General features: G+C 30.1%; 1 protein-coding gene across 2 annotated transcripts; it reads right to left on the bottom strand.

Annotated features, from left to right (window-relative positions):
* Nucleotides 1-1656: 1656 nt before the first annotated feature.
* Nucleotides 1657-14064, bottom strand: LOC105151952 (uncharacterized protein CG3556). Of its 2 annotated transcripts, none has more exons than XM_011065949.2 (7): nt 13830-14064; nt 12867-12983; nt 11321-11561; nt 8806-9053; nt 6905-7291; nt 5485-5880; nt 1657-3919 (listed from the first exon to the last, which is right to left on the bottom strand). In XM_011065949.2, the coding sequence occupies exons 2-7, from the start codon at nt 12937-12939 to the stop codon at nt 3858-3860; spliced, it is 1407 nt and encodes a 468-aa protein (XP_011064251.1). In that variant the 5' UTR covers nt 12940-12983; nt 13830-14064; the 3' UTR covers nt 1657-3857. The 2 variants fall into 2 exon arrangements, with proteins under 2 accessions (XP_011064251.1, XP_087270676.1); XM_087414550.1 differs by having other exon boundaries at nt 12867-12965.
* Between the last annotated feature and the right edge of the window lie 784 nt (nt 14065-14848).

The raw sequence follows: 14848 nt of genomic DNA, 5'->3' as shown, positions 1-14848 counted from the left end.
TTATTTATTTCTATTACACTAAAAAGTAATTTTACAAAAGAAAGAAGGATATATAAACATGTATGGACATATTTCATATATAATTATGTTTATACATATTTATACATATTCATGAAAAATTTTTTACCGGGCTATTATCTATAACATTTTATATTACAATACCAGCCAATAAAGGTGACGCGTCTCCTGTCAAGTATATTTTTGAAATTCAGTACATTAAAAATCTTTTTATATTATTATTAAAAAGGGACATTACCATGTCACGTTACAGTGGATCAGAATCCAAAAATTAAATTTTTAAATTTTTAAAAGAGTATCAAAACCGTATGAAATATTTATCTCAAATATATAATATAGTATATGTAATAGAGTTAATTTTTGATTAATTCATTAGTAATAATTTATTAGTAATAATTTGAAATGTATTTCCTTAAAGTCGAGTAATTTCATGCACGCGTTTTATAGCATTTTACAAGTATGGTATTATATTCGCTAAAATATGCTATAAATGTTTAAATTTGTTTGAAAATGTAATAGGATTTTTATTTTAAAGATTTTTAACATTTATTTCTACAGAGAAATGGTTTATTGTTGAAAATCCATATTAATCGTAAATCAAAGATCAATTAATGTAAGCATTTTGATATTCTGTGTTCTATATCTAATCAAATACTTGGCTAATATTATACGAACTAATATTTGTTTCTGGTTTAAACTGTTTATTTAAAAAAAATATTTTTGGTTTAGATATAATCATTTTGATACACAAAATTGTCTCTACAAGTTTCCGCAAAATTTCTTGAATAATTTAACAAATCAACATTTGAAATAACAGTTGTAAACAAATTTTCACTTGACGGCTGCTGCCTATGAGTTTATATTGCAATTTATTTGTATAGAATGTTCCACGTATGACTTGACAATTTGGGAATTATGTGTGCCAATTGTAATCATTTTAGTCTCAAATTTTACAAATTTTACAAATTTTAAAATTATGTCCAGATTGATGTCCCTTCACCCTCTTTAAAGGGCAAACTGGGGAATAACTTAAAAATTTCAAAGTACCTTTGATCAACTTTTTCGGATCTTCATATTGATTCCATCATTTTGTTTTTTGTAATTTCGACTTCAGATTTGTATTCAGTAGTATCGAAAATCCGTATATACCAATTTTCGTAAAAATTGTCGTCGTCGTCAATATTTCTTTTTTTTTCGTTTAATATGAAATTGATTGTCACTCTCTTCATTATTGTGCATATTTTAATCGTATACACACGGGAATACAAATGCCTTTTCATGTCTTCCCATTGCTTCTCCTGCCTTCTTCTTATTCCTTTAAATATCTTCTCTAATATGCGTGCAACTTCGGGTGCAACTTTGGGTGTTAAGGCACTTATCCCCGTGTGTACCGTAATTTTGCAATTCTATAAAGCCAATTCAAAGATATTACTAAAAAAATGTAGATATTTCTTTTACTTTAGGATCCCTGTAATCACAAGAAAAATTACAGCTAGGTATACTCAAGGAGTTAATAATGTTTTAAAACTTTTTTTAACAATTCGTAAAATCTCTTAAACATTCATTCGAATAAATAAGATCACTGATAAATAAGATCAGATTAGTATCAGGTACACATAAAAAATACACAATATATCATTTAGATCTGTGAATGTGACTAATTCTTCTTTATTTTGAGAAAAAACAAAATTGTACATTGCATTCGATTTAAGATGCTTGATAGGTAATATATTGTGCTTAAAACAAAAATATAGCGTTTACAATACGTCTTTATTTGTCTTTTTCTTGATAAATAAGTTGCGATATAATAGGTATATCCTATTTTATTCATTTTTTACTTTAATTACTTTATATTCACTTATTTATTCGTCGTTCATTTTTTTCAATTATAACAGCACTTACTAAATTAAGGCGTTACAATTTGAGACGCAAACATCGGTAGCGGATATTTGCTAATACGACTATTCAGTTTTATTAAATATGAATTATGTTAAATACAAGTATGCTTATGCATTGCGACATAAAAAACATCGTTTCATAATTTCAATAGAAACACGTTAGATGCCGTACGGACTTTGGCTCTTAGGCCGGTATTCATAGTCAGTTATATTCTTATATTCAAGATCGCCTTAAGTTCAATCTTGAAATGTCATAAATCAATCAGAGAGCCGCATTAGCATCTTAGGACTTTACTTAAAACGATCTTGAAATAAGAACCGATTATGAATACTGGCCTTAGTATTACACGAGTCTAAATCTGTTTAAAACTCTACGTACAATAACATGCGACAAACAAATTTTCGATATATACTAGCAATAAAATATTTGCGCAGCTCTTTAAATGCAGCTGATTTCATTTTGTGCACGTTAACATAACGTCGTTATTATATTCTAATCACTAAACGTATCTAAAAGGACATGTTTACTTTAAATTCAAATATTATGAGTTATAAAAGTTTGTTATTGAGCTTTAACATTAATCACGGCATTCAACGTGTTAATAAATAGAGTTGTTTCGTATTTTTAATAAATATGAATATGTCATGATGTTGACCTGACGATCTGTATTTCGTCCAATTAAGTTCTTCAAGTCAGCCACCAAACAAAATTTCAAAAGTCATAGTCAGTTGCGTGTACATATACATATTTATATCTGTTTTTTTTTTCATTTAATACTTCTTTTTTTTTTTCAAATTAAAGCAATGTAACTTTTCCTTTTTTAAAAGTGTCGATAATAGCAATGGCAGTGGATACTAAATCTCTCGTTTTAGAATTGCGAGATTCCTCTTTCTCTCACTCATTCCCTTCTTTTCCTTCCCTCGCTCTTTTCTCGAAATTTTAATTGTTTATCACTTTTTAACTAAGGTATGCAAAGAAAAAATCGGCCTGTTTTGAAATGTGCAAACAAAAATCTATTGATTAAGAGTATTTCAAACTTGCTACTAGTAGGGAGGGCTAGTGTAATGTTGACTATCTAAAATTGTTTTTTTTTAATAACTTTTTTACTGCAAACGTGCAAATAAAAATTCGAAATATGCATATATATGCAAACGATGAGCAGAGTAGTCGAACGAGCTATAGAAAGTTAATTTTTTGTAAAGTTGGGAACTAAAAATTCATATGAGTACACTATTACTGAATACTTGTAATACTGTCGATAATGTCTGTTTCTCATATGTAAAATGTAATGTAATTAATCGAATTCTCCATTTAATCAAAATCTAATGACTGCAAATGTCAGATGTGTCAATTATTTATACATTATTTATACGTACATTTAGTACAAAACATGATTCGTTTTTGTATAGAGAAAATTAACGAGTATACTTATAAAATGATCGTTGATGTTGCTATACAGAGGACAAAGATTATGACTTTTAGGATATCTTAAAAATATTCAAAGATCTAATGATTTAATGTAAAATACATTAATTTCTATAATCAAATAAATAAAATTATTCACATAAAATTAAAATAAAATAAAAAATTTTTTTTTCAAATATTTCTCAATATTAATCACGTTACGATTTAAATAACAGCTTTGCTATTTAAATCATAATGTGATTTCAACAACTTCTGCTCGATATCTGCTGCCAATCTATCATCAGATAGCGCAGAATCTGATCGATTTTTGCCATCAATCTGCTGTCAGGTTATATTAGCAGATTCTGCTTAATTTTTGCCGTTAATCTGCTGCCTAATCACAAGTATATGGGTTCTGTCGACAAAAAATATAAACTGAATGTGTATGTAATTGGCGTCAGTTTGACATGTACTGATTAAATCTGCTGCCAGTCTGCTGATACTCTGCTTAAGGGATTTTGCCATTCAATCATACTTCATAGCTTCTTGTACCAGAAGAGATAATGCTCCCCTTCGCTAATCTGTAAGTTATCGACACCTGTAAATATAAAGAAATGATTAAAATTATTAATAGGTAAATATAATATATTTATATATTGCTGTATAGTGCAGTTATTTGGGGGGGGGGGGGTATGATGAAATATTTGCTTATTACTGTTATGTATTATTTTTGTCGTTGATGTTATTTTTGATATTTTTTAATTATTTTTATTATTGTATTGTTTGATTATATATTTACTATTATTATTATTACTGCTATTACTATCATAATCATGAAATATAAATTATACATATCTGGTTTATTCAATATTTTATTAGCCAGACGTATTTTTGCATATATACTATCGTCGAAAAGTTTCCGGACATAAAATTTAAAATTGTATAATATTATATTTACGTCACTAATTCGTTAAAAAAATTATCGCAGACAAAAAAATAAAAAAGCATTTTAAAGCTTGAAACTTATATTTTCCTTTTGACCGCTTTTTTATTTTTTGTTTGCGATGATTATTTGACTACGTTACACCGTGCGCTATGTATCGCGGCCTAAATGGTGTAAATATATAATCTTTACCGAGTTACGATGCATTATGCAATTTTAAGTTCTACATACGGAAATTTTTTGATGTGTATGTTAACATAATACGAAATGTTATTTAAAAACAAATTTTGTTATAATAAATTCTAACTTTCTGTTTGGAAAACTCTGGAGGGGAGTATCCTCCGCTCCCCCTCTCTCCCGTATCCGCCACTAGAACGCAGCCTATATTTTCATATTATATAAATTTTAATATTACATTATTTGTTGTTTATCATTATATAATTTTTATTTTGATAATATGAACTTACTAAAAGGCTGCTCGATACCAGTGAATTTCAACGAAACTTGTAATATCAATTGGAATTTATGTTAAGTATTATATCATTCAGTAAACGGATAAGGTTCCTCTCAAGAGTTTGCGAATAAATCAAAGTTGAAAAATGCCGTACGCCTCATAATCCAAATAACACAAAATATTAAAAAATAACGAAAAGAAATGTCTTTTTTTTTTAAGTTGTCTTTTCAAAGTAATCAAATTAAAGTAATGTAGAAGTATACATCAGAAAAACAATTTATCGCGTTCCATTTTAATTCGGTTATAGAAAAGCACATGTATAATCAAAAGATGGCGTTTGTTGATATATTTTAGTGGGGAATATTCACACTTCAAAATGACATAAGTAACGGATGATTCTAATCTCTAATCACAACATACGCAGCTAGAGCCATTTAGACGTGAACAGCAACTTTCAATCCCCTAACATATACATATAAGTATATAAAAGAGAAATAATTACAGTTTTTTGCGAAATTTTAGAAATATTAAGGAATCTTAGGAAATAATTTATCTTAAAAAGATAAATTAGTCTAAAGATAAAAAACTCTACTGAACTTGCTAATTAAGCGTTCGAAATTTTTCAATTATAATATTTTTACAACGCTTGAGAAGCAGCACGCTTTATCAATAATACGGATAATTATTACGTCGTACAGTTCCTTAATTGGAAATTGCAATTACTTGTAGAAATGTTCAAGTAAGGGAATAAATGAGAGATTCATACCTCCAGGTGCAACCAATTGATTTCCGGGTGGCGAGGATGGTTCAGGCGGTGAGGATAATCTGTAAAGTAGCCAGTAATGATAGGACATTGGTTCTTCTTTGTAGCCAGCCAGCGTGTGAACATAATGACCGTTAGGCCATTCGGAAGCGGTAAATTGGAAATGGGGAGACATGCTTGCCGCCAACAGCATTACACTATAAAAAGTCTCATTTTTTGGTACAGTTACTGTCAGGTTGTACGTTTCGTTTACATTGCTGCCAACCCACAATGTATAGGACACGTTTATAAGCACAGGCGCTGTGATAAGCGTGATATCTGTATTGCTTGTATTATTTCCTGATATTTCTGATGGCAGAGGGATCTCGCTGTGATCATCGGGTGTTCCAATATCTGCAACTTGTAAGTTTAAAGAATTATTCAACGGTAGCAGATACATTGACATGTGACATAGGCTGTGGTCAAAGTCTCGCTACAAATGTTTTGAAGCGTTTGATTATTAGGACCAATTAGAAGAAAGAATTTTGCAAACTGATCAATTAAAAAACACTTCAAAGCGTTTGCAACATCGCGTTGACCATACTCATAGTTCGACCCAAAAGTAACATTTAAAAAAAAAATAAGAAAAAAGATTATTCATTAACATCGTTAATTTAAATATTATTTTGAAAAGTTAAACCTTTGTCAATTATGCGCAACTATACGGGGTGAACCGATTTATTATGATATTCGCACTTGATATATAGACTTATTCTCACAAGACTTGTGTTAAATCTGACGGATAAAATCTGAGTAAAATTTATAAAATACGAGATATAATGAATTCGCGACGAAGATGCATCATGCTCATGAGTGCGATCGCAAATTTGCAGGAATATCAGGTTTCTGTATTAATTTTTACATAAATATAAATATTTATCATTTCATTTCATCGTTCTTAGGAAGTCCATGTAAAGTTCACTTATATATTCGTCATATTATTCATTTATGTTTATTCGAATATGTATTGTATTAGATGTATATCAGAAACTGAACTACGTTTACCAATTTTATAAATGGACGTGTATTAATATTATGGATATCCATTGTCCATTATAAAAAGACATTTTATGAATATTTCTAAGTTATAAAGTTATTCAAAACGGATATTTTATAAATATTCGATTTTATAAATATCTTTAGAAATATTTGTAGGATGTATTCCGAATATCCATGTGCTATCTGATAGTGATTTTTTTTCTATATCTTGTCGCTATCAGGTAGAAATGGGTTCGATTATTTTGAATTGCATTTGTTTCATCGAAAGAATAGTCGTGGCTAAACTGTACAATACAGAGCTTCGCGTTCAGCTCAGCCGTAGCAAAAAAAAGTTAAAATGCCTGCTTTTAATTTTTTAAAAAATATAACAATGGATGATGTTTACTATTGCTTGTAGTCAGGCGAGGTGATGAATTGTCCAATAAACCCTGTCCGCAGTCGAGGGCTCGGATGCTGGCCAATCCACGCGGCGCGACACCTAACATAGCCTCTGCAGTGGCATGGATATTGCCATGAAACGAACCATCTGATCGTTGTTGATTGATCAGCCAAGCTAAGGCAGCGGATCTATTCCAGTTATCAGCCGGTTCATTTTCGATTTCTTCTAGCGCTTGCATCACCAACACAGTATTGCGTAGATCACCAAAACTGCCATCGTGCCTTTGCTGTTGTGCTAACTCGATCGATGGTTTACGAACGATGTGATGAAGGTTGCGATGTCGGTGATCTTGGACGATACACCGCAGGGCCAGGATCAACATTGCGATAGTATCTAAAAATATTGTTTAATAGTAAAATATTTACTGCCATGTAATTTAAGCAACGCAAAATTAGAATAAAATAAAAATACATAAAAGTTTTTTATGTAAAATTCTTTGAGATCTGTTAAAATTTTGGCTAGTATAATTTTAAAATGTATACATCCATGGATAAGATAAAAATTTCGATTAGGGGAAGACCAAGCTGCAATGATCGACTTGAACATTATGTTGTCAGGAGAAGGCGAGAGAGCATAAGAGATAAAAAAAAAGAGAAAGGATAGAAGCGAGGGAAGCAATTAATTTTTATTTTTTATTTTTATATATTATTAACCTAAAATATATCAACAAACATAAATTATTATTATTATTATTATTTTCTCTTTATTTTTAGAAGATTTAAATTCTATATTATGTTTTCAAAAATTTATAAAAAAACAGAGTAAAATTTCTTAAAAAAAGTCTCTTTAAAAAAGAAAAAATATACGCCAAGTGCATAAAAAAGGTATCAAATATTACATTCCTTTTAATAAAAAATGGATATAAACTATTTTTTAATGGATATATTACAATTATTTTTCTTTCTACAATAGTTTTACAGTTCTCTGAAATTTTGTGTACGTATAGAATTGTGAAGAATATTTTTATCTCTTTATTGTTCTAATATTCAATTTGTCAAAAAATCACGTTTTTTTAAATTTACATTAATACCTTTTTAATAAATAACTATCGACTAAATCTTTTAAAAGTCATTCAGGATCATAACGCTAATAACATATGTTAAGGTTAAGGTAATTGGAGGTGATTCTTCTAATCGGAATAATTATCAAAATTCAAAGTTGCCAAAGAGTTTGCGGGTTATCGCCGTGTCGTGATCCATTGCTAATGTTTCGTGAATCTTGTAATTTACTTCATCTGGGCGAGGATCATTCAAATACTGAATTGCTTCTCCGGAGGAGTTGTGGTATATATTAGGTCATTTAAAAAGTATCCGATTTTTTGTTCAATTTTTGAATGAAAAAACCGCGGATACTTTTTAAATGACCCAATATAAACTTAGTTAATGAGGAGTGTTTGAAAGAGCAGGGAAAAGGAAAAAGAAGTCCAAAAAAATATGATACAGGGACAAATTGTAAAAATCCAGAAACATCTAGATGATTTAAACAGAGACATAAGCTATAATGTAAGTAAAATATGGAAGCCAGCTCTTAATTCACCCTTCTTTCCCTCAAACATCTTTTTCTTAACAAAGTTATACAAAGAGAGATCTCTGGATGAGTAGCTTAGTATCAATGTGTTCCTCGCCCTGGTGAAGTGAACAGGAAAGTTCACGAAACGTCGGCATTAGCAATGAATCACGGTGATAACTCGTCCTTTGACACCTCTAAAGGAAATATTCGAAGGCGAAATTTCTTAAGTTTTTCTGATTGTCATTAGAATAGTAGACACCGTAGACACTTTGATTATATTTATTTGTTTTTTATTATCCGATAATATGAGAATTTTGAAACAATAAAGAGGCACTTACCAACATTATGGTCTCGCGCGGCATTCGCAATATCTAAGAGACGGCGCATCTGCCGTTTGCGCACATGTGCTTGCGCGCTACATGCTGCGAGCGTGGTCAATGCAAAATCGTAATCGGTTGGCGGTTCATGATGTTGCAAAGTACCGATTAAATCGTGACCATGGAATTGTCTGGGGTCCATGCACATTGCGTTCAAAGCCAAAGTATAGCGTGCTAGTTGTCCCGGAGAAAACCCAATCTCCCGATGTCTGTAAACACAAACGGCAATAAACAATTCATATAAGCGTTTGGTATAATAAATTTATATCTGGCATGTTGAATAAAAATTCATTTTTCGAGAAATGCATACATTTTCAATGAGAACAAGTACGTGATATCTATACATTGATTCCGTATATTTTAATTACTGCGTGAAAAAAAAATTGTCCCCATCGATATGGAGACATATTTTCGAAAAATATCATATACGAAAATATATGAAAATACTATAATATACATTACGTACAGCAGTTGAGCATATATTACATGAACATGGGCGTATCGTGGAATTTTTTTCAGGGGGGGAAGAGGGGAGAAGGGGAGTTCTAATGTTTCTATTAAGGGATGTGCCTCGGATATACCATACCGGCGCCAACCGGAATGAGAACAAAAAAAAAATTTGCGATTGCACGGCAAAGAACGTAACTACATCAATTCCATTGTTGTGACATTTACAACAATTTTTAACGTTAATGAATTCCATTTGGATACTTTTACAGCTTTTAATATCACCTCATTTTGAAAAGGAAAAATGTTATGTTTTGTATATCATGTAACTTTTACTTTATTTTTTAAAAAAAGTATGGGCAATATGGAGCTACTACAAACAAAATATTTAATTCCATAATATTATTATAATTACCAAAGTAAGATTCCTTATGACAATAATAATTAGATAATAAGTAAGTTGGGCAATTAGGAATCGACGCTGTAAGTGATGTGCTTTAAATGACTAAAATCGTTATAATCTAATAATATATTTCTACAATTCAAGAACGTACGTTTCGGCTTCGAATTTTAGTCTTTCTTCAGCAAATAAATTTTCATGAATTGCGTTTCATTGATTGATGTGTGCGTGGATTCCATTCGTTAATGTCCCATACATTTTCTCATGGCCAGTTGGGGAGCTGACAGCTCAAAACGTACGTTATTGAATAGTAGAAATATGTTATTAGACTATAATGATTTTAGTCATTTAAAGTGCACCACTTACAGCGCCGATTCCTAATTGCCCAACTTACTCATTACTCTAATTGTTATTGTTATTATTATTACAAACATTAAGTAAAGCTCACTGAGCGCTTAATGAGCAATTGTAGTACTGAATATATCAATTATAGCTAGTATATACTGTTTTCCGAATCAAAAGTTTTACGAAAATTTTCCTGTATCGCATATTCTGTCAAAGCTTGAACTAACGGAAGTATTAAAAATTACTTACTATATGGTCTTATAACGAAAAGAAAAAAATATTTTATGACAGACACAAAGTCAAAAGTAAATTGTATGTTTTTACAATTAAAAATGAAAGAGAGGGATTTGATAGAGTACATCGCTAATGGCTAATTTAAAACGAAATATTCTTTTTAGTAAAGCAGTGAAAAATTACTAGGCAAATTACTAGGCCGACCGATGTAAATGGATGTGTGCTATCGGGATATGCGCTAACGGGATCATCCTAAAATGAAATAATAAAAAATTTCGGAGGGTGGGGGAGGGGGGGGTTAAATCTCCAAAACCATTCCCTGAATACGCCAATGCTAACATGAACATGTGTTATATATATGTATTATACGCAGTCATTTTACCTTGTATTATACATAATATTGTACATACATAATAATAGGTATATCTAGGTCGGAACATTCTCCGAAATTTGAGGAGCGGAGATAATGCTCACGTTAGGAAAAGGGAACACTTATTCGACCCAATTGCATTCTATTCGCAGTGCGATCGAAGGAAAGCGCAATAGACCAAACAAGTGTGCTCTTTTCTATTCTCACTTCTTGAATGTTTAATCTACAGCTGTTCCGATATACACTGCCAATACCAAAAGTCTACAATATATACTGAATGTCCAGCGAAACTATTGCAATAACTCACAGGAAGGTAGACAGAAACTAAACTGAGTCGAAAAGTTCTCTATCATTTTGTAATTTTCGCAATAGTTAACAAAATACTAATTACTAAAAATCGCTGAATATTGATTTTTTTCAATAATATTGTATTCAACAAAAACACTATCAACTTTACAGAAAAGCAGCAAGAGACAAAAAGTTAGTTTTCTTCTCATAAGGTTTTGAGAATTTTTTCAAAATTTTTTCAGAATTTTTTACCGTATTTTCTCATGTTGGTAAAAATAAGAAAATGCAGTACTAAAAAAATTGATAAAAAATTCTGAACAAATTCTGAACAAATAATTGTCAATAAGCAAGAGTTAACAATTATGAATAAAACAATTATGATAAATTTTTACCTCCAAAGTAAAAGCACAATTTCTAATTCCATTTGCTTAGCAATGAGTTGCAATTCAAGTGGCGCCGGTGGTGCGACGTTATCATCACGAGAAAGATTGGCCAGGCGAAGAACTAATACTACTCGATGTGTGTCGTTGCCCCAACTTGCGTCCTTATCCCGTTGACTCCACAGCCACGTGGCAGCTCGTTCAAGAATAGTTTCCGCTTCAGCGTCAGCCGACGTCATCTCAGCGTTGCTTACTGACAACAATTTTTCGTTATTTAGATACTATATTCAAGGATATTTTATTTAATGTTTTATATATACAGTATCACATTTTAATTTGTCTCCAAAAACTTTATTTTTTAAATTAATTTAGTTTGATTTTAAAAAATATGATAAATATTCAGGTGGTGGGAATCAGCGCCGATGACCTTGATCTTGACATGTGTTAAAATCATGACTGAGTTTCTTCCAGCAGATTTTAGCTGTCGCTCATTATTGGTCAAAAAGTTGCAAATAAAAAAGTTTAAAAAATAATATTTTATTTCTGTCACAAATGATATTAAGAACCCCGCCTCCCTCACACCTTTTCCTGGTTATCAGGGACCCAGACCAAAAGGTTCTCTCTCTCTCTCTCTCTCTCTCTCTCTCTCTCTCTCTCTCTCTCTCTCTCTCTCGGTTCAGTTCGGTTCGATTCCGATTCCGATTTAATAAAATATCAAATAAATGTTGCAATTTCTGTTTCTGTTTCTGTTTTTTTTATTAAAGAAAATCAAAACGTAAAAATTACGATTTTTTAACTTATTCTTCGAATTTGTTCTATTAAGAAGAGGGAGGGGGTGGGGGAGGAGAAAGAATTTGAATCTTCAAATGTACAGTCAGTAAAATTCTTATTGTTCAAAATTTTAATCTTTTGTCATCAGTATTGTTTAAATTGAAAAAATATTTTTAAATTTTGAATAAAGTATATAAAAAAAATTTTTTATTTATTTATCAACTGAATATAATTTAATGGACTGACTGATATTTATATATACATATACAGGGTGTTTGTTAAGTAATAATAAAACTCTCAGATAGAGTGGACTAAACTGAGTCGAAAAGTCTTCTATCATTTCACAATTTTCACTATAGTGAAAAAATTCTTAAAAAATTTTGTGAGAAGAAAATAAATAATTTTTATCTTTTGCTGTTTTTCTGTAAACTTGATAATATTCAAGTAAAAAATTATTAAGAACCAATATTTGATGATTTTTAGTAACTGATATCTTGTTAATTATTGCGAAAATTGCAAAATGGTAGAGAACTTTATTCTCAGTTTAGTCCGCTCTATCGCTATGTGAGAGATTTATCGTAACACTTTTCAAACACCCTATATAATCGATTCTTATATTTAAAACTCTCTTAAGTCTTAAGTTAGAACCAGCTTATCACAGAGTTACGTCTCATGACATTACTTAAAATAGTCTTAAAGTAAGAATGGACTGTTAATATAATTTTCTGGTTTATCTTGTTAAATTAATTTCTTTGTTAGTCTTATATATATAAACAAAAGTACATACCTTCTGCCCAAGTGAAAACGCATAACCATCCTAGAAGATAGATCACAGCAGTCGTATTTGCTTTGTCCCACATGGCATTCGGACGAGTTTCAAATTCCGCTTATGAAAGTAAAATTACTGAAAATTAAACCATAATCATAAATGTGAAAAATATATTTTAAATACGACAAACATTTTGTTAACTTTATGACCGGTATTCATAGTCTCGATTTTTATATTTAAGATCGTTTTAAGTATTAAGATCGTCTATAGTCTTAAGATGTCATAAATCAGAAAGCCGCATTAGCATCTTAAGACACTAAGATGGTCTTAAAATAAGAATCGACTATGAATACCTATGTATGTTTCTCAATTCATTAAATATAATTTTTGATTTTGTGTGCGTGCGTACGTGCGTAGATATGTAATATTTTTGTTTATTGAATCCTTGTACTTATTTTATTTCAAGTAAAATACAATTGAATATAATTTTAATATGATATAAATTTGTTAAAAGTGTCACACAAGTATACAAAAATAAAAAAAAATTTTTTTCACAGTTTAAAACAATAGAAAATTTGTTACGAATTTCAACGCTCCATCTTGGGAACCAAAGTTGAAAATCTTATATTACCGACAGAGGGTTAAAATCTTTTTTTTATTTATATATTGAACCTAGATTACATTATATTATAGAACACTTTGCATTTTACACTTATTATATCACGAAAAAAGTAAAAATTAAAAATTGTTGTTACTTGACCCAAAAATCATTTTTATTTAATATGTCATTGATTATATTTCCTAATCTTTATTCATGCGATAATTCGCCTAATCTAATAGCTTTAAAGAAAAAGTTCAACAATTGATTCAAACATAAAAAGCTCGATTAAATCAGATGAGACTTTTCTCAAATTTTTTTTATCCTTATGCCAATTCGAGCTGATAATTGTAATCGCATAGGCGGAGAAAAATTTTACTTACCGTCTTAACGAAAAAGTCACGCTGCTTGGTTGTAATGTATTATTGGATTTCGCTTGCTTTTGTTTCTTAACTTCTACTTGTACTACTGTTGACTCTTTTATCAAAATCACTGTCGAAATTCGATGGCGGCGATAGCCATAACGATGACTACGATGGCGAGAAAGTGCGACGATAGTGGCCGCTACGATACGCCTGTCTCGTGAATGCGCAATGCAGACCAGAAACGCCGCGCCACGACGCGTAAAGGAAGTTGGAAAACCACCCTCCTTTCACCCTTTCATAAATGCTTCGCATGTTTATCAGGAACGCTTGATTGCCTTCTAATATAATCCAAGTTCTGAGCAAATGGAATTATTTTCATAATTTTACTACGCACAAAAATATAATAGATATTCTCTTTTCTTTAGTCATGTTACTAACTTCAACAGAACAAGAATTCAAAAATATTTTTAATATTTGGAAATAACGAAAAAAATTTTTTAAGTAAATATTGCTGCATCTAGACTATCTAGTATTTATATTTCTTTGCAATTGCTTTATTTTTATTAATATATCTTAACAACTATAGTTACAGATATTTTTTTTATCTTTTTCCATTATCTGCAAAAGTTTAAAATATTTTTTTAACTATTTTCTTACGACAAATACTCGTGTCGAGATGATTATTTACCAATAATAGTATTAATCAAATTAATTTTTTAAATTGTATTTTATATACTATTTTGTTGTATATAAAATTGCATCTTGTATACATAATCATATATAAACCAAATTATTAAAGAATATTTTTATATATTCTATCAACATCATGATCAATACATCAAACTTTAATAATATATATAATAATATATAATTATGTAATAATGTAATATATATGTATATAATATACAGTGTATTCCAAATTTAAATGATTAATTTTCGTGAGCATGTAGAGAATCGATAAATTAAGAAAAAAAATTCTTTAGAGATATGCTCGTTTTTTGTTTCGTTTTGGAATATTATCGTTTTTAAAATGCAAT

The sequence above is a fragment of the Acromyrmex echinatior genome, chromosome 16, assembly GCF_024713525.1.
Source record: "Acromyrmex echinatior isolate Ae372 chromosome 16, ASM2471352v2, whole genome shotgun sequence".
Taxonomy (NCBI): domain Eukaryota; kingdom Metazoa; phylum Arthropoda; class Insecta; order Hymenoptera; family Formicidae; genus Acromyrmex; species Acromyrmex echinatior.
Note: the sequence above shows the minus strand (reverse complement) of the source record. Positions and strands in the feature narration are given on the sequence as shown.

Coding starts and splice junctions, on each gene's coding strand:
- LOC105151952 (XM_011065949.2), bottom strand. CDS start 12,939: ATGTGGGACAAAGCAAATACGACTGCTGTGATCTATCTTCTAGGATGG. Junction 11,562..12,866: donor CGTTTTCACTTGGGCAGAAG/GTATGTACTTTT, acceptor AATTGTTGTCAG/TAAGCAACGCTGAGATGACG. Junction 5,881..6,904: donor TCGCCTGACTACAAGCAATA/GTAAACATCATC, acceptor TAAACTTACAAG/TTGCAGATATTGGAACACCC.